General features: G+C 38.1%; 3 protein-coding genes across 3 annotated transcripts in view; 2 read left to right on the forward strand and 1 right to left on the reverse strand.

Moving 5' to 3' along the window:
* The first annotated feature begins 62 nt into the window (after positions 1-62).
* On the forward strand, positions 63-2,784 carry LOC121733319. Its single transcript, XM_042123536.1, has 2 exons — positions 63-2,214; positions 2,739-2,784. Exons 1-2 carry the CDS (start codon positions 161-163, stop codon positions 2,782-2,784), a joined length of 2,100 nt encoding a protein of 699 aa, XP_041979470.1. The 5' UTR covers positions 63-160.
* A 644-nt stretch (positions 2,785-3,428) lies between these two features.
* On the forward strand, positions 3,429-5,605 carry LOC121733215. Its single transcript, XM_042123397.1, has 2 exons — positions 3,429-3,829; positions 3,964-5,605. Exons 1-2 carry the CDS (start codon positions 3,747-3,749, stop codon positions 5,465-5,467), a joined length of 1,587 nt encoding a protein of 528 aa, XP_041979331.1. The 5' UTR covers positions 3,429-3,746; the 3' UTR covers positions 5,468-5,605.
* Positions 5,606-11,339: 5,734 nt separating this feature from the next.
* Positions 11,340-24,424, reverse strand: part of LOC121733108 (matrix metalloproteinase-2-like) — a 227,894-nt gene continuing 214,809 nt past the window's right edge. The window contains exons 5-12 of the mRNA XM_042123261.1: positions 22,211-22,360; positions 14,614-14,762; positions 13,914-14,072; positions 13,354-13,835; positions 13,093-13,234; positions 12,762-12,921; positions 12,516-12,619; positions 11,340-12,331 (exon numbers count right to left, since the gene is read on the reverse strand). Coding sequence (XP_041979195.1) covers positions 12,054-12,331; positions 12,516-12,619; positions 12,762-12,921; positions 13,093-13,234; positions 13,354-13,835; positions 13,914-14,072; positions 14,614-14,762; positions 22,211-22,360 — 1,624 coding nt within the window. The 3' untranslated portion in view covers positions 11,340-12,053. The remainder of the gene's footprint in view (positions 12,332-12,515; positions 12,620-12,761; positions 12,922-13,092; positions 13,235-13,353; positions 13,836-13,913; positions 14,073-14,613; positions 14,763-22,210; positions 22,361-24,424) is intronic.

Here is a 24,424-nt window from a genome sequence, read left to right on the forward strand (position 1 = left end):
CGGCACCTTTGTGCGGAGTGAGACTGCAACAAGTCTGCAAGCTTCGTGTTCATAATATCTTGCTGCTACATCGGGCACCTCATCAACATCGGTCATCGTCATCACTCGCATTTAAGTATTGTTTTGATTTTTGTTGGCTGCATTATTATTGGTTCCAAATATGTCAGTTTCATGTGAGGATTCTAGTAAGCTCACTGTGGAGGAAAATGAAAGGAAACTTATCAGGAAGCGAGGTATTTGTAAACAAAAATTAACACATTTTAAAAAATATTTAGAAACATTAGAGTCATCTCTTTCAGCTGTAAAGATTTGTGAGTTAAATTTGAGATTATCTAAAATAGAGGAATTGTACACAGAATTTGATCTCATCCAATCTGAAATCGAAATTATCTCCCAAATTCCAGAGCATCAGTTCACGGAGCGGGAGGAGTTCGAACTCACTTATTTCGAAACATTGGCAATTGCACGCGAGCTGAGCGGCCGCCATGCAGAGGCTAATGCTACGAGCAACACTACGGGCAGCGAGACGGGTACAGTACTTGCCGCACCAACAGGTCTGAAATTACCCACTATTAAGTTGCCTACATTTTCTGGTCAGTATCAAGATTGGCTTGAGTTTCATGACACATTTACCTCTCTTATACACAACAATAACACAATACCAAATATCAATAAGTTTCATTATTTGAGGGCTGCGTTAAAGGATACAGCGGCTTTAGTCATACGTTCTCTTGAATTTTCCTCGGAAAACTATGAAGTTGCTTGGGACTTGCTGTGTGATAGGTTTAATAATGATCGAGTGTTAGTTAACAGTCACATCACTAATTTGTTTAATATGCAACCAATTTACAAGGAATCGGCCCAGGCTTTGCGGGGCATAATTGATAGTACTAATCGAAATCTCAGGGCTCTAAATACCCTGAAGTTGCCTACAGATCAGTGGGACATACTCATTATTCATTTTGTAGCTGCTAAATTGGACCCTAGCACAAATAGGGAATGGGAGGAAGAGAGAAACAAAATGAAAGCTCTTCCGACCCTTAAAGATTTTTATGAATTTTTGAAATCTCGTGCGGACATGCTGGAGGCTATGGGTGAGACAAACCTCAAACCTAAACAACATAAAACGTTTATTACCTCTCTGCAGCAGAGCAATGCTAATACTAGTACTAGTAGGTTTGCTTGTCCAGTATGTAAAAACAAGCACTCAATTTATAAATGTTTTAAATTTAAATCATTTTCCACTCCTATGCGAATTCAAAAGGCTAAACAATTAGATTTATGCATAAATTGTTTGCGTTCAGGACATAAAGAAAGGGATTGCAAATTAGGGCCATGTCGTATTTGCTCGCAACGACATAACTCGTTATTACATGGACAGCAGCCAAGTTCTACTTTGGATTCAGCTGCAAGTACCTCGTCCAGCGTAGTCCTCGCAGCGGCTGCACCACAGCCCGCTGCCCCTGCACCGTCGCTCGCACCCCCCGCATCTGTCTCGTCTCATAGTGACATAACTCTGTCGAATACAGGAGGTAAAGTTGTTTTGCTTTCGACGGCTCTGCTAAAGGTTAAAGACAAGTATGGGAAGGAACACCATGTGCGGGCTTTGCTTGACAATGGAAGCACGGCAAGCTTCATAACAGAAAGCTTATGCACTAAATTGCAATTGCCATTTTATTCTACTGCTGCGTCGGTAGAAGGATTAAATTATCAGTCTTCACGTATAACTAAACGTTGTGAAATAAATATTGCTTCACGCATGTATCCATACAATGCGAATGTCAGTTGTTTTATAGTCCCTCACATAACTCAAAACTTACCTACTATGATAATTGATGTCTCATCATTCCAAATCCCCTCTGAATTGAATTTAGCTGATCCGATGTTCCACATCCCTGAAAAAATCGAAATGCTGCTAGGTGCTGATATATTCTGGAATGTTTTATTGAATAACAACATTTCTTTGGGTAAGCACAAGCCCACACTTAGCGATACGAAGCTGGGATGGTTGGTCTCAGGTTCTGTACCGAGTTATCAAGGTATCCCTAAGCACTTCACCGTCCACTGCCATCATTTGTGTGAGAATCAACTCCACTTTGAGATGTCTAAATTTTTCGAGTCTGAAACAATTAATAGACCTGAGAGTTTAACTCCTGAACAGAAACAGTGCGAACAAGATTTTGTTGCCAATACAAGGCGAGATAGTGAGGGCAGGTTTGTGGTAAAAATACCTTTTAAAGAGGATCCAGATACACTGGGTGACTCATACATTTCTGCTAGGGCTCAGTTCTTAGCAGTGGAACGAAAGATGGCGCGACAGCCGATTTTACAGGAAAGGTACAAAACCTTTATTAAAGAATACTATGACATGGGTCACATGAGTGAGGTAGGTCATGATATTACTAGGCCCACACCATATTTCATGCCTCATCATGCTGTGTGCAATGAGGAGAGTACTAGTACAAAACTAAGAGTTGTATTCAACGCTTCAAATCCCACATCAAATGGGAAATCCTTAAATGATTTACAGATGGTAGGGGCAACTGTCCAAGATGATTTATTCTCGATTCTAATCCGATTTAGATTGCATAAGTATGTTCTTTGTGGGGACATTGAAAAAATGTATAGGCAAATATTAATTTGTCCTTCGCAGCGTCATCTGCAACATATATTATGGCGTTTTAACACGAACGACCCAATAACAAAATATACCTTGAATACTGTCACATATGGCACAGCATCGGCTCCCTTCTTAGCCACAAGGTGCTTACGAAAGCTTGCTGAGGAGTGCAATGACCCTCAAGTTAGCAAAGCCATTGCGAATGATTTTTATATAGATGACTACATTTCGGGTGCTGACTCCATAAGTCAGACGGTAGATATAGCAAAGGGTGTAATAAATGAATTAGAATCCGCAAAATTTAAACTAAGGAAATGGCGGTCTAATAGCCCGCAAATTTTAAATAAAATTCAAGGTGCAATTGGAGCGAACGAATCAATCCAATTTCATGATAATAGTACAAAGGCTTTAGGCTTGCGTTGGGCATGTGATGATGATCAATTGTATTTTACAGTTCCTGACATTTCACATAGTCAGTCCATGCCGACGAAACGGACAATCTTGTCCACGCTAGCTCAGATTTTCGACCCTTTGGGGCTTATAAATCCATATATATTACAGGCAAAACTTATTTTAAAAAAGGTCTGGGAGTGTAAAATAGGCTGGGAGGACCCACTACCTCCAGAAATTCAATTAGAATGGTCAAAATTTCTTAAAGCGTTGCCAGACTTAAACAATTTTAAAATACCTAGACGTATGTTAGGGAATTCGGCAAAAATTGAACTTCATTCATTTTGTGATGCATCTGGTCAAGCGTACAGTGCATGCATATATGTTCGCACACTCTCTGGTGATCAGACATTCTCTGTTCATTTAGCTGCCGCTAAGAGTAGAGTTCAGTCAGCTCGAAAGACTACTATACCTCGGTTAGAGCTCTGTGGAGCTCTACTGTCGGCACGACTTACAAAAAAGGTGAATAAGGCGCTCAGTTTGTACAGGGTCATTGACCGGGTGGTATTCTGGTGTGACTCTACCATTGTTATTAGTTGGATTAAAACAGAGTCTTCAAAGCTTAAGGCTTATATTAGGAACAGAGTGGACGAGATAGCTGAATGTTCTGATCCTTTGTCATGGCGTTACGTGCCTACAGCTCTCAATCCAGCCGATATAGGGTGTAGAGGCCTCGATGCCACTCAGCTTCTGCACGAGCAGAGGTGGTGGTCCGGCCCGTCTTTCCTTAAATACGACGAGTCAACATGGCCAGAGAATCCTGTAAAAATAAAGGAAGAATTACTACCTGAGGTAAATAAAAGAAATTTAGCTTCGTCCATTCCTTGCGATGTCGCACTGTCATCTCAAGTAACTTCCAGCGTCTCTAGTGAGATGGGAAATTGGATAGAAAGGTTTTCAAATTTTTGCAAACTACAGAGAGTCATGGCATATATTCAGCGCTTCATATATAACTGCCGTCACTCACACAATAAATACACTGGACATCTAACAGTCAAGGAACTTGTGTCCTCTAATCAAACATTATGTAAATTAGCACAAATGGAAATATTTCCTAAAGAATATTCCACTTTATCAAAAAATAATAACTTACCTGCAAAAAATTGTTTACAGAATATGCGACCGTTTATGCATAATGACGGTCTGATACGCGTCGGAGGACGACTATCAAATTCGGAATATTGTTACGATACCAAGCACCCTATCATACTTCATGCTTCACACCATCTTACGAAATTAATCTTCCAACACTATCACATACTCACTATGCATGCGGGACCACAGCATTTATTATCCACTATTCGTCAAAAATACTGGCCAATCGCAGGTCGTAATCTAGCAAGAAAAACAGTTCATGATTGTATTAAGTGCTGTCGTTTCGCAGGTAGATCAATCCAACCAGTCATGGGTAACTTGCCAAAGGAACGTCTTTCTATGACGTATCCGTTCTTAAATGTAGCAGTCGATTACGCAGGCCCAATCTTGATTGCTGACAAGAAAGGTAGAGGGTGCAAATTAATTAAATCGTGGATTTGCGTTTTTGTTTGTCTGGCGGTAAAGGCTGTACACGTTGAGCTGGTGACAGACTTGTCAAAAGATGGCTTCCTCGCAGCGCTGCAGAGATTCGTTGCTCGTAGGGGAAAGCCCATCAGTATCTATTCCGATAACGGAACCAATTTTACTGCGGCTAGCAGGGATCTGGCTAGGTTCTTGAAGGCGAGTGGTGAGGAGATAGGTGTCTCGGCATCAGAGTTAGCGATTAATTTTAAATTTTCTCCCGCGTATTCACCACACTTTAACGGCTTAGCAGAAGCAGCAGTAAAGTCGATTAAGCATCATCTAAAAAGAGTTTTAACACTTACCAATTTAACATACGAAGAAATGTACACTCTATTAGTAGGGATAGAAGGCATACTCAATTCTAGGCCCATAACTCCTCTTTCTTCCGATCCCACTGACCTAATCCCACTTACACCGTCCCATTTCCTGATCGGAAGAACAATGACCAATATTCCAGAGCAAATAGATGATCAGAGGCCATTACACCTACAGACTAGATATGAAAGAATAAGCACATTAAAGGGCCACTTCTGGAAACGATTCTACAAAGAATACTTTGCTGAGCTGCAATGCCGCCAAAAATGGAAAGGTGATCACAGTCAACTTCATCTAGGCGAGATGGTGTTGGTCAAGGACGATCGATTGCCTCCGAACCGCTGGCTGCTTGGACGTGTGGTCCACCTCTACCCTGGCTCAGATGGCATCGCGCGAGTAGCAGACATCCAGACGACCTCAGGGACTCTACGGCGCGCCTACAACCGGCTCTGCCCGCTACCTGTTTTGGAATCTTCGCTTCCAACGGGGCCAGCATGTGAAGTAGCAGCAAACTTAAGTTAATAAAATAATATGTGAAGTGGCAACACCGCGCTTCCGCCCGGCGTAGGCGCCATCATCTGTGTCTTGCATTGACATTGACCTTTTCGTTTCCGCGCTCTGGCTGGTACTTGTGCCAGCCAGAGCGCCGCGTGTGAACTCTCTCTCTCTTTCCAAAAATATATTTTGTCAAGTTCCTAATTAATTATCTTGGTTATTGAATACAAATCGTTCTAAAGGAATACCTTTTTCATTTATCGCCTGTACAAGTGTTGACGGGATTGTGTCGACTCTTTCCTTGGGATGACGTTTGTTCGTAAGATAGGAGACTGTGCTGTTTGAGTATTGTGTGGAGAATGAATAGTTGTCGTACTGTTAGTACCATTGTCTTTTGGTAGAGGTCTTGGGTAGGAGAAAGATATGGAAGGCCATAAGAAACTTTAAGGACTGCTCTCTGAGCACGTTCCAGTTGGAGAAGAGAGGTTTTATGGGTGCCACCTCATGATGTGATGCAGTATGTGAGCAGTGACTGGCAGAGAGCAAAGTAAACTGATCTTCTCGTAGCTTCATCCGCCACATCTCTTAAATTCTTAAATATTGGAATAAGTTTTCGTATTCTAGATGCAAGAGCCTCGATGTGGGTATTGAAGCTAAGAGAAGAATCTAGGATCACACCAAGGTATTTGGTTGTGAATGATTTTTTCAAGGTCCTGCAGGAACATTGCATTGTAGGAGGATTAGTGCAGGAATGTACTTTGAGGCAGTGGGATGGTTTGGGGGAAGAGGATTTGCGTATAGAGAAAGGGATGTATATTGTTTTGTCTGTATTTAGTGACAGGATATTATTACGTAGCCACTCTGATACTGTGTTTAGGCCCTTTTGAGAGATCTCGTATACGTTATCCCAAGTGTCCGAGTGAAATAGGAGAGCAGTGTCGTCTGCAAAGGTGAAAATTTGTCCGTTTGATAGGTTGAGCGCACACAGATCGTTAACGTAGATTAGGAACAGGGTCGGAGCTATCACGCTGCCTTGTGGGACACCGTGGGTGGTGACGAGTTCACTGCTTAAGTAGTCATCTACTTTAACGCTCTGCGTGCGCCTGGTTATGAAATCTTTGAACAGTTGAAGCTGGGTGCCCCTAATGCCTAATAGTTCCATCTTGTCTATAAGGGTGGCAACAGAGATAGTGTCGAACGCTTTAGCTATATCCAGGAAGATTCCCAGGACTTTTTGACCGTCATCTAGTTTTTTGATTATGTGGTCAGTAAGATCATGAACGGCGTCATGAGTGGACCTTCCAGCACGGAAACCGTACTGAGATGTAGAGAGGATGTGGTTTTTTTCAAGGTAATCCATAAGCCTTCTATTCATAATTCGTTCAAGCACTTTGGATAGGGATGTTAATATGGTTATGGGTCTATAATTGCTTATTTCATCTCTGCTGCCTGCCTTATACACCGGATGTATTATACCTTTTTTGAAGATATCGGGGAAAATGCCTGCGGACATCGAGATATTACAGATGTGAGTTAAGGCGAGGATAAACCCCAATTTGTTATTCCGTGACTCCCGGTTTACCTAGTTCCAATATGTAAACGAAGTGTTAAAAATATGAGATATAAAGCACAATATTCAAAATACCTTAAACCATAAACATTTTAATAAAACGTAATACTTTGGCTGTAATTAATTTATAAACTTACCTCCGAAAAAACTCTATTTCATCGAAATATAAGTATTAACTAGGATAATTGTACATTTTATTTGAATAAATTGTTAGTAAATCTATATTAAAAATTCTTTAACCGAACAATTTTGTTTCTTAATATTTATTTCCAAAGATATTTAAAAAAAACATGAAAAATAGAGAAGATCCGCCCGGGAACTTACAGTTTTATGCTAAGCTAAAATGAATCTTATTGCAATGCATATACGCTTGATCTTTGGTTGTGTGCAAGGTTATCGTTTTTTATTGAGATTAATCCCCGCCTTAAAGGTGGGGCAATGGCTCGTATGTTCTGTTTTAGGACACTTGTTGGAATATTGTCCCATCCCACCGCACAATTGCTTCTTTGGGACATTACAATCCTCGTCACTTCCTGTTCATCCGTGGGAAGAAGTGACATAGAGTGGCATGGAGTTTTAGCCAGCAAGGTTTTTTGGGCTTATATTTCCGGCTAAGGTCTTGCCAATGTTGGTGAAAAAATTATTGATGTTGTCGACAGCAAGTTTGGGCAAATGTGCTTGGGTGAGAAGGATATTGGCGCTGGATTTGTCGGAGGTTCTGTTGGTAATTTTATTTATAGTCTGCCAAAGATATTTAGTGTTTTTCGTGATGTCATAAGTTCCTGTTTATTGTAATCTTTTTTTAGTTGTTTTAGAATTTTTGTGCAGTAGTTTCTATATCGGGAGTATGAGATTGCTAGGATTTGATCATTTGGATTTTCTTTTAGTTTTTTATGCAATCTATCTTTGTGTTTCAGACATCGGAGGAGACCAGGAGTGACCCAGGGTTTCAAGAGTATTTTGCGATTTGGTACTATGAGTATGACAGTATTTGATTCGATTACCGCTTTAATGGCGGTAACAAGATAGTTCGCGGCAACATTGGGGTCTTGGGTGGTATAGATTGGGGTGAAGTCTAGGTTAGATATGTCTTTAGATATATGCTCATAGTTTAGCTTTCTAATTGTTCGGCTGGAGACCGGTTTTGATGGAGATTTAGATAAATAGAGAATTGTTGTGTCATGATCTGTGATAGAAGTATGTGCAACAAGTGCAATTCAACATAATATGGTCCAAACAATTTGTTAATCTGGTTGGTAGAGACTAGAGAGTGAGCTGGTAACAGACCAAAAGACGCCAGCAATGTTAGATAATTATTTTTGTTTTGGTCTTTAGAGTCTACGCCTATATTTATATTAAGGTCACCTATGATTGCGATATTATTTGTTTTGTCTAAGGTATTTAGGATATTGCCTAGAGAGCTAAGAAAAGGAGCAATGTCTTTTTTTGAAGGTTTTCTATATACAGCAAGTATAATGGTGTTAGAGTCAATGGTAATTTGTAAACAGTTTGCGTGTGTTAGAGATTTTTCCTCGACTCTTATAGTTGTACTCTTTTTGTGTAAACGATTACGCCGTCGTTTTGCGAGTTATTATTTTTCGTTGAGTGATATACGTAGCCCGGGATAGGAGATATATTGGAAATTATGTTCAGTTGATTAATCGTGAAGTGATAGAATACATTACTTTTCAAATTAACATTGAATGTCAACTGTAGCCGGTAGTACCAAACATGATTAAATCAACATAATATTTTTCCACTGTAATATTGTTTAATATAGTAAATATTGCTTGCTATTTTTTGATCAGAAATAATCAAATTTATTACACTCTTACCTGAATTTTAAATAGGAAATGAGACTTGGTAAATAAAAAATTCACATTGTATTCTTAGAAAATCTTTTACTTCCTTAAAAACTGTATTATTTATGTTCATAATATAATGCTACATAGTATATAAACCATAATTATCTTTATTTAAAATGACACAATTTTGAATTATTTTATTGCCAGTGGCATTTTTGTCGTAAAAATAAGTATCACAGTTATTATTTAATTATACATGCAGTGACCAAAAATAATGGGAAATTGTATGTTTTTATAGTTAGTGAGCACTTTCTTTAAGGTTTGTATTTAGCTCTGCTCTAATATAAATAGAAAAGATATAAGTAATAAATTATTAAGTATTACATATCAAAAATGTATGATTAATTATTATGAATAAGGTGTACATAATATACTATCAGGAAATTAAGTAGGAGGCTGAACTGTCACTGTTTTGTATTGTGTTGTTGCACAGCGACATAATATTATTGCAGGTGTGGCCAACACAATCATGGCCTCGCTTTTAGATTTCCTGGTAGTACCTCTGTTTCTCATTGCACATCAATATTATACATAGTTATGATGTTAATTTTAATACTAGTTAAGAATATGGAAGAGTAATTTAATATTATTTTAAATGTGATAAATGGACTAAGTAGTACAAAAATATCCTACACAAATTGATTCTGTACAGTATCTAACTATTATAAGCACCATTTCAATTTAAAAGCACACATTCATTTTCATGTCTACATGTGTAACCTATACTCCACTCGGGCTAACTTGTCGCTAGCGGTCAATGACGGGATGTCAAAAACTTGTCATTTTCCATATAAACCGCGATTGACAATGAAGTGTCAGATATTGTCAATCGTGGTTTTATATGAAAAAAGACAAGTTTTTGACAAGGAGTCAATGACCGCTATTGCGACAAGTTAGCCCGAATGGAGTATAGGTTATATCATCAGAAAATATTAATACAAACCTTCAAGGTTCTTGTGGCGCTTGACAGTTGACATTATCATGGATGCGATCATACAAAACAATAGACACTCAAAATGAGACTTGTAATGATTTATATTTTATGAGGCCACATGTAATTCAAAATTGGATGCATTGCCAGGAAAGTACAGAAAATAGCTCTCTTCCAAGTATAATTTTACAAGATGGCGTCGTTACTCGTTAGTTTTGATTTTGGTCGCACACCACAAGCCTTGTAGGATTGTACCAAAAAGTAAGTCTACTTATAGATTTTCTTGAGACTTATATCTAGGTAGGTATAGACATTAGTTGCACATCAAATTTTTATAAGTTTTATAAAAGCTATACTTAAGTATTTATTGTTTATATTATATAGTTACACCACATATCCCTCCATATAATATTATGACACTATACTGCTACAATAAGGCCTGTAGGCCTACTACGAAACTGTTTTGAGACTCATCACATAAACAATCGAATGAGAATGCCGCGTCCTGCTCTAACAACGTCATTTCACGTTTGTTAGAGTAGGACGCGGCATTCCCGTACGATTGTTTGAGTCTCTAAACGGTTTCGTGGTACGGCCCATGTATTCACTTTGATTAGTGATAAGTGCAGGTGATTAGTAATCAGGAGAAAGCGTGTGTGGCCAGCGACTGATGTCTTCTGTTAGTATTATTACAGAATAGATACAGTCAGCAAAAAAACTCTTAACAATTTTCTCACATTGCAATAAAAAGCTTTCTATTTTCTAATGGGTCTGAGAATAAGTAGATTTTTATGGTATATTTTCAAAAGTTTTTTGGTCTACAATATCCTAACATTTTAACTACTTAAATAATAAAACTGACTGAGTATAAGATAATTGGTAGAATCGAAGTACTACATATTATGCGCTTGTCGGTACACTTAATATTGAATTCAATAATTTACCAATAAGTAATTTATAATACAATAAACTTAAGCGTCATTTCAATGTAGTCACAATGCATAACATAATTCCATTAACACATAAATATTCTTTGCACATTCACATTTAATAATTATTCACTATACCTAAGTAATATTATTATTTATTCCTATGGTTACTTATATGATACAAAGTACTATATTATATGTGAACCTCTAACCAGCATATTTTTTATAATTAATTTTAATTAGGATTTCTTCCCTTACGAGTCAATATCTTATCAATAGTATAAGGCATATAGTGAACATAGTAAAAATTATCTACATACATTTAAATAATTATATTTTCGATTCAATAAATGGTAATATTTGCATATTAATAGTAATATACTCGATTAAGCTTTGCAAGTTAAGTTTATCTCTTTTCACTTTGAGTCTGTCTATTAATTATTATGACGATAGGCATGGGCGTACCCAGGTTCTAGGCCAGGGGGGGGCAAAATACCCAGGTTCTGGGCCAGGGGGGGGCAAATAACCCAGTTCTGGGCCAGGGGGGGGCAAATCAGATTTTTAATGTAAAAATATTGTATTGCAAACAAATGGGGGGGCTCGGTACGCCCATGACGATAGGATTATATTATATTCATACTGCAGTGTGCGTGCGATACTGAAAAAACCGGTACCTTACAATTAGTACGTTTAAAACCTAAATAAATTACGCGGTTACATTTGGGCTCACTGGCCAACAAGCAACATCAACAGACCAATCTGTACAGAAGCTAAATAAATGGTGTTATGTACCTTACGTACTTAAAAATAAACGAGAGCTCGATCGTACTGAGATCAAAATGTACACACAAGATTCAGATTGCCCCAATAGGACTCACGTACTACGCTAAGACAATAATTTACTTACTAATCCGGCAGTGCTTTTTGCGCAATTGAGTTTACTTAGTCTAGGAGTAATACAAAAGTTACGATATGTATTCGATTTTCATACATTCTTCCTAAGATACCTACAGGTATAAAATTTTGATCTACAAGTATAAGCCGCGTTTGAATTTAAAGCCGCTCAGAAAGAAATGGAGTCGCTGTGTTCGATTTTTAGATCTCTTTGGTGGGGCGAGGAGTGAGCGGGGCGGGTGGACGCGCTCGCGGCACGCTGTTGGTAGACCAGCTTGATCGGATGCGGCGTTAGTGGTAGATTGTGATCAGACGGTGACTCGATATCTGAAGCTACTGGACGCTATTGGTAATTGACAGGGGCTTATTGCTATTTTCAGTTCCGCTGAGCGATTTTAAAATTGTTTACAGCCTTTATGGTAATTTACAAGTCGACATGCGCGTATCGAATGAAAATTAATGCAATGGTAGTGAAGTACAGTCTAAAGTCGTGGATGCTCGTCCCTTTGCTGGGGGAGCGGAGGGTGGAGCCCGGGGCTTCGGGCTCGTTCATGGGCGCGCGATACGGCGCTCGTCTACCCGCGCGCTCCACCGGACAGTTCATCCAAAATGGCGCCGACGGGTGCTGTCTCTCCTCTTCTACCCGCATCAATATATCGTTAAACTTCCAAAAACCCTTGCCCTTGAAGAAGTAGGTTTTCCCTGGAAATTATAATGTTAAGCTTTAGGGTCATGTCGTCAACCGTCATTGATATGTAAACTACATTTTTCTAAAGATTTTTTTCTTTTTCACTGCGTAGATTGTGAGCACAAAACATGAGTTCTTTTACCATAGTTTAATATTTCTTAACAATTTGTCTAGACTTATCGTCAATTTAATAAATACCATCTTTCCACTGGAAGACGCTGTCGATGTTATATCCAACACCTTTCCACATGGCCATATCGCGAGGGTAGTCCAGCTCTACCATTCCCGTCTCCTCATCAAACCTGAAAAAAAAAACAGTGTGGTTAAGAGATGAGACACCAAAGATGAAAGAAAGATAATATTATTATTGACTAAATATCAATTATTATCAACAGTTTTTGTTCTTTGTTTCCTTCGAAATAAGTTTTCTAAATATCAACTTACTTCCAGTACATAGTGCCGCTGTAGAAGTATGTCTTCCCGTTGTACCCCCAGACCATGGCAGCGTCTAGCTTCTCCAGGTTGTCAGGCAAGCCGAGACGAGATAGCCTTATCGGGTACCCAGGCATGAGATATTGCGAGTCGAACAAATATAGCTCCTTTCCTAAAATATTAAAAAAAAACTGGGTTAGTTATAATAATAATGATTTGAGCTAATTAGAAATAGGTCTCCTCGATGAGTTTTTAGGATTATAGATATTTAAGTAAAATGTATTGGTGACACTTCTATTCCATAGAAAAACAGAAATCTGTAAGGTCATAATGATAAACTTACCAACAAAGAAGGCAATTTTTCTGTCTGGTCTCTCGTATACGGCATCCACGTGAGTTAAATTGCTGGGGAGACCCGACCACATCCTCGATATCTCCGTGGGGTACCCAGGGTATAGACCCTTGGAGCCTATCCTCCAGTGATACTAAAAAAAATAATTACATTTAGACCTGACGTAAATGCCGAAAAAAGGGGTTTAAGAGTCTTATGTAAAATTGCAACATGCAACGTCGGCCGTGCGTCGATATAGGTCAAGTTACTTACTCTGTTTTTAAATATGAACAGTTCTCCCCTGATAACGGACACGGCATCGTATGTGGTGTCGCAGGTGTCCGGCTTGTCGGACGGGACGGACCGTGCGGTTGTCGGCCTGACCGGGTAGTTGGTCCTTTTCGGGTACTTGTCCCCTTCACTAGTAGGATGGTTCTGTCGAGGATGCGAGGGATAGTCCTGTCTATGGTGTGGATAGTGAGGTCGGTACGTGGACGTCGTGGCTTCGTGTCGAGGGTTGTGATGGGTTCTGTTGTAGTTGTACCGGCGGTCGGGGATGTAGGGGCGATGCCTGTCGCTGGGGTAGCTGGGATATCTGCTGGGAGTGTGCGTGTTGCGGTGGTCCGGCCTCTCGGGGTAGTAGACGTGTGGTCGCCGCGTTGTTGTTGTCGTCGTGGTCGTGGTTGTTGTTGGTGGAGTCGTCTCCGTTGTTCTGTAGTATGGAATCTTACCCCAAGTTCTTTGAACTTTTGAACCTAGAATGATATGTAAAGATGTTTAGCTTGCGTTGAAAGTGTCTCTTTTAAGGGGACGAGAAATCTTTAAAAACTTACCATACATCTGTTGAATCCCATTTCTGTCGTCGTCCGGCAAAACGAAGTTTGGTTGGATGCCTTGGTACCACGGGAACATCAGAGCGCCTTTGACCGAGCTGTGGGCCAGGCCCAGCGCATGGCCGAACTCGTGAGCGGCGACCGCGAGCAACGACGTCCCTGAAATTTATTAAAAAAGTTTTTTAATCCCTCAAAATATCCCAAATATAATATCAAAAAGTAATTATCGATGGCACATGCAGTTTTCGTCGCAAAATGGCCACCGTATTCGCATATAATGAAGTCCTGTAGTAATTTGCATCTCCCAAATATTTGCGTGGAGCAAACACGGCGTATATAGCCCGTAGATTCAGTCATCACGTGCTATGTACGGATCTTATCGGGTTGTATTCAGTCAGCGTTGCGGTCGCTCCTCATACAGCGTGCAATTGTGTTTGTGCTACATGTATCCGATAGGATTAGGCTGTCCATGCTCGTGATATACTTGTTCTGTTATTAGACGCCTGTATAATCAATTGCGAATTGATGCGTGTTGTTTGTTTTTAGAATTGTTTGATGGACGTTTGCAACTGCATTGAATAGTCAATAGACTGTTGCAAATATCGTTAATCGCTAGATATAGAATAGAGAATCCAAACTCTATATGTATTTCACACGTTTGTGGTTAAATCTATCTCTTTTTATTATGAATAGAACTTACCCTCTTCTTCATCATAGCTATTCGGCGACAGTAGCCACAACTCATCATCGTCGAAATGCGCGTCGCCGCCCTGCCCGCTGCCGGGGTAGAACGCGTGCGCCAGGATCGAACCCCGACCGTCGAAGGGATATGCATCGTTGTGATAACGCCTGAAAAACAAACGAATGCTTTAGCTTTATCTAAAAGGGTTCCCAAATTTCCGATAAACCCAAGATCTATTTCATTCAATTAAAAATGAAAAAAAAGATACACAATTTGTTAAGGTCGTCAAGATGGAACAAATAACTTTAATATTAGGTAAGTATGTTAAAGGTTGTGAAAGTTGTATTATGAATATTTTTCTTAACTAGCATAATATAATCCACTAGATAATTATTAGTTGACTAAATTTTTAACAGCTTAGTAACGCAAAACACTATCGCATTCTGTTAGGAGAAAATCCAAGTGAATAATCACTCGAAAAAACCGCATCAAGTAAGTAATCCGTTGCCCGACAGATAATTACTTCGGAAACTTCCGCACTATCGCGGAATGAGTTCAACTTGATAAAATACCCGATCTAAAGTAATATATTCATTTTGACAAACAACTGACCAACTAGACATGGCACGGCAATCAAACTTGTGTCCGGGGGGACCACGCTCTCTCTAACATCTAATCATTTTTCGCATCAACGGGAAGTCTTCTCTATGCATATTTGAAATATCCGATCGCCCCCGGAACCATTATTATGTGGTGGATATGGAAAAGCACTTTGCGTAGAAATTAACTTGTACGCGTAGGCGTTTAGGAAACCCTTTTACTGGAATAAGCGATGTGTTTTTTCGATATAGTTCAATTAAGTTAATAAAACTCTATTTATGAGGTAAGTCGGTTCCGAAGAATGTGATTTGCCGTCCGTTCTACGAGTCTGGCCGAAGTATACTTTAGCTAACTATAGATGACCGCGTGAACTTCCCATCGCTTAACTCTTAAATATTCTCGCCGTATAAACCTTCCCTGGATATCCACGAATATTTTAAGACTAAAATAATCCAAATCATCTCTGCCATTCTCGAGTTATAGCGAGACTAACAAAAGTTAAAAATATTTTTTATTTATTTAGATTAACCAGAGATCGCCCAATGGTCGAAATTTGACCTTACTTGCAACGACATTAGGACTACTACTACCTACTACTACCTACTACCTACTACTTCTACCTACATTTTGTAAAAAATATTGACTTCATCATAGTTTTTTCAATTCTTGTCTCTGGGACTCAGCTGATCTCAGACTGGCCGTTTAAGCATTGTCTAACGGCCGTTCCCAATATTTGATCTATCTCTGGTTTTGCCCTACTAGAGATAGGAATAGCTCACAATTGACATAAAATATATGTCTCTAATGTCTAATGTGAGTTATTCCTATCTCTAGTAGGGCCAAACCAGAGATAGATCAAATATTGGGAATCGCCGTAATAGTATCTAAAATTAAATAATAAAAAAAAAACAATAATCCATTTTCAATTTGTCAACTTGTTGTCAACAGACTTCAACCATAAATAAAAGAGTATAATTCGTATGTATAGGCTTGTCACTCAAAAATCTGTCATTTTTCTAGTAGTAGTGTCGTAGTGTGTGTAACGTTTTATTTGCTAAAAATATATATGTTAAAAGCATCATTTTAAAATAATATTAGCTCGATGCACTCCTTTACCATATATACTATAACATGACTATAACTGTGCGAAATTTTTTACGAAATGCACCTGCGTTTCGTAAAAAGGGTTACAAAGTTTTTCTCTCACGTATTAATATTTAATGTCTTTTACCCAGATTACCTTTTTAATACCTTTGGGTTTAAATGTTTTTACATTAGATAATCTGTATATTACATAAAACTCAAAGGTCTGACTGACTGATTGACATAGTGATCTATCAACGCACATCCCAAACCACTGGACGGATCGGGCTGAAATTTGGCATGCAGGTAGATGTTATAACGTAGGCATCCGCTAAGAAAGGATTTTGATAAATTCCAACCCCAAGGGGTTCAAATAGGGGATGAAAGTTTGTATATAATAATACTTCTTAACGCGAGCGAAGCCGCGGGCAAAAGCTCGTGTATTTATATCTCTCTTATTCCACAAAAGTTTTTCACGCACGAACATTCAGATTAATCACAAAGATAGTTAAAATATACGGACATATAAAACCTTTATATCATTACGTCTGGTGCTGACACTCGCGATCACAGTAATGGCATCGAAATGAAAAGTTTTCCAGTTGGAGGATGATGTATTGCGCCGCGGCTCGACTGCGGCCGGCGAACAACCCAATGTTATCTACAGTTTTCACCGACTTTATATTTAAATAATATGATACTCTGGACAATTGGACAATCTCGTTTTTCCGTGAAAATTGAGTGTAGTATTTTTTTTATGAAATAAGGGGGCAAACGAGTCACCTGATCCAAAGCAACTTCCGTCGCCCATGGATACTCGCAGCATCAGAAGAGCTGCAGGTGCGTTGCCGTCCTTTTAAGAGGGAATAGGGGAGGGTTGGGAAGGGAAGGGAATATGGGAGAGTAGGGAAGGGAATAGGGTAGGGGATTGGGCCTCCGGTAAACTTACTCACTCGGCGAAATACAGCGCAAGCGCTGTTTCACACCGGTTTTCTGTGAGAACGTGGTATTTCTCCGGCCCATTCGTGCCGAAGCATGGCTCTCCCACGTATAACTTAACGTTATATATATATATATATATATATATATATATATAATAAATATATATAACTTAACGTTTACTTAGCGTTATGCTTATCATATTCCATTTTACTTAGAAAAATATTTTGGTGCTATCTTCAGTTTTTTATTGATGAAAGAGCTTTTAACCCTTAAAGAACTCTAGGAAAGTTAAGCTTCAACGTTAAGCTCAAAAAATATTTCTTGCTTGTTTTCAGATGCCTTTTTCTAACTTGTCTAACTACCTCTACGCTTTTCCTTAACAAGCGCATAACATATGAGCGGAAAGCCGGGCAAGCATAACATACAATATATGAAATGTTATCGTGCCGTCTATGATTAATATCTCTCCTGCTACCGATCTAAAAGTTACGTTCAAAGGCATAATTCAAAGTATTGCAATATGTCGCGTAGAAGTTGCAGAATAGATCGGTTCGTCGCTCCGGGCGCACGTTTTCTCCCGTATAATATAATATCAACCAGTGGCGGGGCAAGACCTAAATTTGATGTGGGCAAGATATATCTTGCGAGGCCTCCTGACCTGAAATATATTTTGCGAGGCTGATGGATGATGCAAGAGGACGGTTGAGAGAATGAATTTTTTAATACTCAAACTTTTATTTAAAAAACCTTTATTGATGTATATTTGATTATCAAAACCAGTAAATCCTTAAAAAAACCTCGTGGTCCAAGGGATGCGAGGCCTCGTAGAGGCTTAGACGGCGAGGCCGTGGGCGATCGCCCACGTCACCTACGCCTTGCGCCGCCTCTGCATACAGCACACGCTATTCGCTAAACGCTAATACATATTTCTGGAACGTTCTACACGGTATAATTGCACGTATATTACTTACGAGCTGGAACGCAGTTAAGTTGTATGTATCTTTTATTGCTCGGGTAATATTACAATTTATGGGCCAATAAATCTCGCATACGCATAGTGGGCTGCGCTTTCTGCAATCATTTCGTACTAAATAATTTAATTGACTTAAGGCCTGTTTCACTACTTCCAGATAAGTGACGGACAGGCTATCCACCACTTAACTTGACAGATAAAGTATGGAGGATTTGTTAAAAAAAGTTGTGGATAGCCTATCCGGCACTTTATCAGGAAGTGGTGAAACAGGCCCATAAGTCATAACTGACTTGCATGTGTTTCGTAAAGTCCATTACGTAATAGAACTCATTGTAAAAACTACATGAAATTTTCGTTTCAACAGAAAACAGATACTTTTTATTGCGTAATATAAGTTTATGTTGGAGATAAAATTTCTATGATTTGTTATTAAACGTTATGGACTATTTGATATTTATTATAAAGTGTTCATGTGGTCGTTTCTAGGCCTTTTCATTTAAAATTAAGCGTCGGGTTCGGGGCACGGTTGATTAATGATGTGGCCTATTGCCGCCCATTTACACGATAGTCGCTGCCATGATGTTGTATTTAATGTAAGGTACCTGATATTAAAAGGTTTTGACTATCATCACTGCCAACGTGTTTGGCATATCAAAAACAAAACCAAAAACAAAAAACGCAACAGCAACAAACAGTTATGCATTGAGTAAATAATTGGCCGAATGCAAGTCGGACTCGCGCACGAAGGGTTCCGTACCGTTATAGAGGAAAAAAATGCCAAAAATTGTATTTTTGTATGGGAGCCCCCATAATTATTTATTTTATTTAAATTTTATTATTAATTATTAAAATATAAATATGATTAAGTATTTTATGAATATTTCAGGAGCCTATCTATTGTCATAATTTATATCGAGCAAAAAATGGCAAAAATATCACGTTTGTTGTATGGGAGCCCCCCTTAAATATTTAATTTATTTTGTTTTTAGTATTTGTTGTTATAGCGGCAACAGATATATACATGATCTGCAAAAATTTAAACTCTCTAGTTATTACTGTTCTTGAGTTACAGCCTAGAGACAGACAGACATCGAACTTCGAAGTCTTAGTAATAGGGTCCCGTTTTTATCCTTTGGGTACGGAACCCTAAAAAATGCAATGGAAAACATAATTCAAAAGTGCACAATATTCCACAACAAGAGGAATAAATTGCGCAACCTTTAATTCCCGAAGCGAAACGTACGCCTCAAGTAATATGATCACGGAGTTTTCGAGTTTCGTGAAAAAACAAAATTTTTATGTAGACCGTACCGCGAAGTTTCGCTGCAAGTTTGCAACATGGCGGCTGGCCCAATATGTCATCTGTTGAGGTTTTTGTTGACGGTACTTTCTCATATCGCCCGCTAACGTGATCTAATAAACGGAACTTGCTCCTGTTATTGTTATGCAACTGAGGTCCGCCTCTTCGGCCATTTTATGTTTCGGAAACGATAACTGTTTTATATTTTTCAGAGGTTGTGGATCAGTTGAAAATTGGAATGTAATAGGGGTTATAAGTTAAGGCCCAGTAGTCCCGAAAATAAGCAGGTCGATGTCTGTCAGTACGAATTTAAGTACATTAAAATAACATTCATTAAGTTCGACATTAAGAGGATACCACAGCGGCTAGAGAAATGAAAAAAAAGTACGTGTAATATCTATAGCTGTCTCCCTTACCTCAAGCCTATACCGCAGAACGCGATAGAGACAACTGCAGAAAATCCAGAAAATCAACGATTCGTTGTCCCCTGATTCCTTCTCCAAAACTTAACCGGTTTAAGTACTTTTTTCATTAAAGATTAAAAAAAGGCTTGAGCTGTGTTCCTATGTTTTGCTTTTTTTGTATAATCTATCCAAATCTGTTTTCTGGACGTTTGAACACAGTGGAAAATCTGGCCATTTTTTTGGGTTTTTGAACGTTCATATCTTATTTAATAATTAAATTATGAAAAAAAAGAAAACATAGGGACATTGTATTAGTGGCCGTAGATATTCAGGAAAAAAATTATAACTCTACTAGCATTATCCAGGGAGGAAACAGGGGACAACGTTTGTATGGAAAAAATGGCGGTGTGGAATCCTCTTAAGTACATTAAAATAACATTCATATCAGCGCGCCTTGTACAGTGGCTGTTACGCGCTCGCCGCGTGCCTTGGTAATAGAAAATAGGTGTAAAAACCTTTTGTTTTTAGTATTACACAAATCAAATACATAATATATCAAATCGTTTACGTTAGGTTACGACACATATACTACATTTTTTGTTTTTTTCTAGAAAGTGTGTAATTTTGCCATAAAATGATTTAATTATGAAAAACAGCGTTACAACAGTCATCTTTGTGATTTTTTTCTATCGAGCAGAATTTTTCAAATTGTGTACTGATATACCTTTGCGTATAGGAAATTTTCTCAATTTTAAAACAGTACTTATTTTATACTTAAATAATGACATTTCCTTTACTAAAAACGTGTTTTAAAAAACCCATTTTACGTAGTTGCAACAACCACAGCGCCTTAATAAGATGCGCCCTTTTACATATTTAATGAATTATTATTATGGATGGTCTATTTAATTTGTAACAATATTATATAGTCGTTTTAAGTCAGCAAGCCATCGAGGCAATCATTAAAATATTATATTAATAGAATGCTCTATCTAGAGTCTGTTTTCTACCTAGCTCTTTCTTAAAAAACATTGCTTTAGCACTACGGTCCTTCGAACCATTATGTCCTTTCTTTAGAGTCGCCTGATAAAGTAAGCAGTGAACGATACAATCCGTTTGAAGGTTGTATTAGATTAATAGAAAAGTAAGTTGAGCCAGTCACGTAGTCTGTAAAACTGAATCGCTAAAGAAACGTAACGTGTTGAATCGAAAACATCCTAGAAGCTAGGTAATGCAATTTTTATCCTACATCTAGGGAAAGTCAGATAGGTAAAATCAATTACGTTTACTTTCGCATATGCTTCTACTGCTTTTTAAATAGTTTTGGTTGGGAAATAATTGGTTAAATATAAACTGATGCTAGATAAACAACAAAAATGTCTGTTATCTTATATATTGTATTCGATAGAGAATAAGGTTTAATTAAAAAAAACAAACTTATAATTTTAAATATTTTCGGCTAAATAATTTCAACAAAGACAACATACTTAATTTTAAGTAATATTTTAGGTTCATAAGCGATAATTTGACTAAATATCGCTTATGAACCTTAAATACTTTTTATTGCTTGACAAAAATATACAAATGGTATATTTTTGTCAAGCAAATATCTTATATCTTTAAACGAGCAATTCTTGTATATATATTATATATAATTAGAATCTCGGAATCGGCTCCAACGATTTTCATGAAATTTAGTATATAGGGGGGTTTCGGGGGCGATAAATCGATCTAGCTAGGAATCATTTTTAGAAAATGTCATTTTATTCGTATTTTATCGTATACCGAGCAAAGCTCGGTTAAATAGCTAGTTATATATTATGTGATTCACCTACTCTGGAGGTTTTTCAGTATATTTTGTAAAGTCGTATTTGCGTGTTATCCGAATGCCTCGCACGCGTCGCCCAAATCCCCCTAAATGGATAGGACGTGTCCCCAAATCCTTACTTGATTATTATTTATTATCAGCACAATTAATCAACAGACGAATTCGAAGCTCTCTTATTGGAAGTGAAAATAATTCGGCCTTTTTATTCAATTGTAAGTCCATCAAGATCAATAAAGTAAAGCACATTTTCTTGAATTTAAATCTTATTTTGCTCAAAGTAGAGTAAATTATAGTTGGTAAGAGTAGAACCATGATTTTGTTAAGTTCATTTTGAGGCTTAAGTACATTCATTCACCATGGAGTTTCTATGAGCGATACTTGTGATGATGGTCTAGCTCATGTCTAGCTGGTAAAAATTGTAGAATGATTTCTTGAAGATAATTAAGTTCTTTTAAGGAACAGTTTAGTACAAAGTCATGACTTACTTGGCGAAGGAGACGACGATGTCAGCGTCATCGGAGTTGATCTCTGTGAAGGTGAGCCGCGAGGCTTGCTGCCACACATCGAGCGCGCGCGCCAGCACCTCTCGCGTGCGGTGCGGGTCCAGCTGCGACGGCCGCCGGCTCAGCGACAGGCTGTTGGCAAAAAACTCTGTATTAGTTGAGAAAAAAACAAGGCTATTAGAAACACCACACAAACAAAATTTAAAAATCGAACGTTCTACATGTTTGGTTTTTGAATTTTATGTCTTTGGTTAAGGTGGTAAGATCCAAAATATTCAAAAGAATATTTTGGATCTTACTGCTAGAGTAGACATAACTAAGTAGTGATATCTATTGTGTTACTGCTACACGCAAGTTTGTCAATCAAACGTAAAGAGCGTTTAGTTTTAGTACACACGTAATTAAAGATCATCATTAGAATTGAAACGATAAAGTCCGACAAAGGTTGCGTTGGTCGCGTAACGGAATAATCGCATTGTGGCCGAGCGTTGTTTAACGCACGGTGCGTTTATTACGTGGGATTTATGCGTTGTCACAGACACACTGATCTCATTAAGTTCGGAACAGTTTTAATTAGCGTCGCGCTCGTGTTCACTTCACTAATCTACAATTTATGGCGTCACGGGATTTCTGTTAGCTAATGGACGTTTTACCTGTAACTTCCATTTTGATTCCATGCTCTGCCTTTTTATATTATCTTCGGTGGAAATAGCAAAATCAGTGTGTTGTGTTTGAAGTTATGTAGATAAGAGTCATCGCAATCTGTTGCATTATGTCAAAAAATTTAAATAAAATCGTAATGTAGAGTCGTAAGTTGCTTCGGTTCATTAGCGGTTTTCATGCAAAAAGATAATCGCATATGAGCTATAGTAATTAAAACTAAGGTCGGTTTGGCCGGCGCTTCTATAATTATTTCGCATAACATTATTAGGGGCCTCCGGGGAAATATAAATAGACAATGTGCAGCATAATTTTCATTTCATCGCGTGCTTTGATAAATCGTGCGGCGAAATATTAAATGAAGTCTTTTAATGGACCGATACTGGCCGGAGACCGCTCGAAATTTATTATGGGCATATTAACATGGCCCCCGACAGCCGGACCCCGCGGCCCACGGTCCACCGCCGCGGACCCCGCGACGGCCCACTAAATTTCACTGAATGAATTTCGTCGCCACAATTCGTGTGGACCGCTCGAATCATGTGTGGTTTTTGTACAATTACTAGCAAACAAAATTTAGGCCTATTTGTTTCGGAACACAAACAGCTGCGGTTGGAGCCCCGACTCCCGAGTCTTGTACCTAGTGGGTAAATTACATTCAAGAGTAAACGCCTTTCAAGGTTTTAATACTATTAATTATTAACAGCTATATTATGATAATTATTGTGTCCGGTGTGTATAAAAATATTTTCCATAGAATTTGATTTGGAATAATGACAAATTATGTTGACTAGAGATCGCCCAATCGTCGAAATTCGACCTTAGTTTCAAACACATTAGGACTAATATAGTAAGTAGGTTTAATTTGTAAAAAAATATTGACCTTATCATATTTTTTTCAACTCTCGTCTCTGGGACTCAGCTGATCTCAGACTATCCGTGTAGGCATTGTCTAATAGTATCTAAGATTCAATAAAAAAAAAAACTATAATCCATTTTCAATTTGCCAACAACTTCAACCATAAATAAAAGAGTATAATTCGTATGTATAGGTTTGTCACTCAAAAATCTGTCATCTTCTTGAGTGTGCGTATTGTAGTGTGTGTAAAGTTTTATTTGTTAAAAAAATGTGTGATAAAAGCATAATTTCAAAATAATATTAGCTCAATACACTCCTTCACCATATAAACTATAACTGTGCAAAATTTCATTCCCCTACGTTTCCGCATTTTTCGTCAAAAGGGATACAAAGTTTTTCGCTTGCGTATAATATATAGATAGATATATAGCAAGATTTTTCTTTGTATAAAACTGCCAAACGTATAACTTCTTATGTAAAAACAATCAGTTAATTAAAAATAGTAAATATGCAAAGCAGAGAGCAATAAACTATAAAGAGATCCGCATTATCCACCCCTATTTACATTTCGTTTCATTTCACGGACATTTTACATTGTTAACAAAACGTCATAGCGCGCTGCCGACGCACACTGGTCCCAAAGTAAAATAAATGGGACATTAAGAATTTTTGGATCG

This window comes from Aricia agestis, chromosome 13 (assembly GCF_905147365.1).
Source record: "Aricia agestis chromosome 13, ilAriAges1.1, whole genome shotgun sequence".
In the NCBI taxonomy this organism is placed as follows: Eukaryota; Metazoa; Arthropoda; class Insecta; order Lepidoptera; family Lycaenidae; genus Aricia; species Aricia agestis.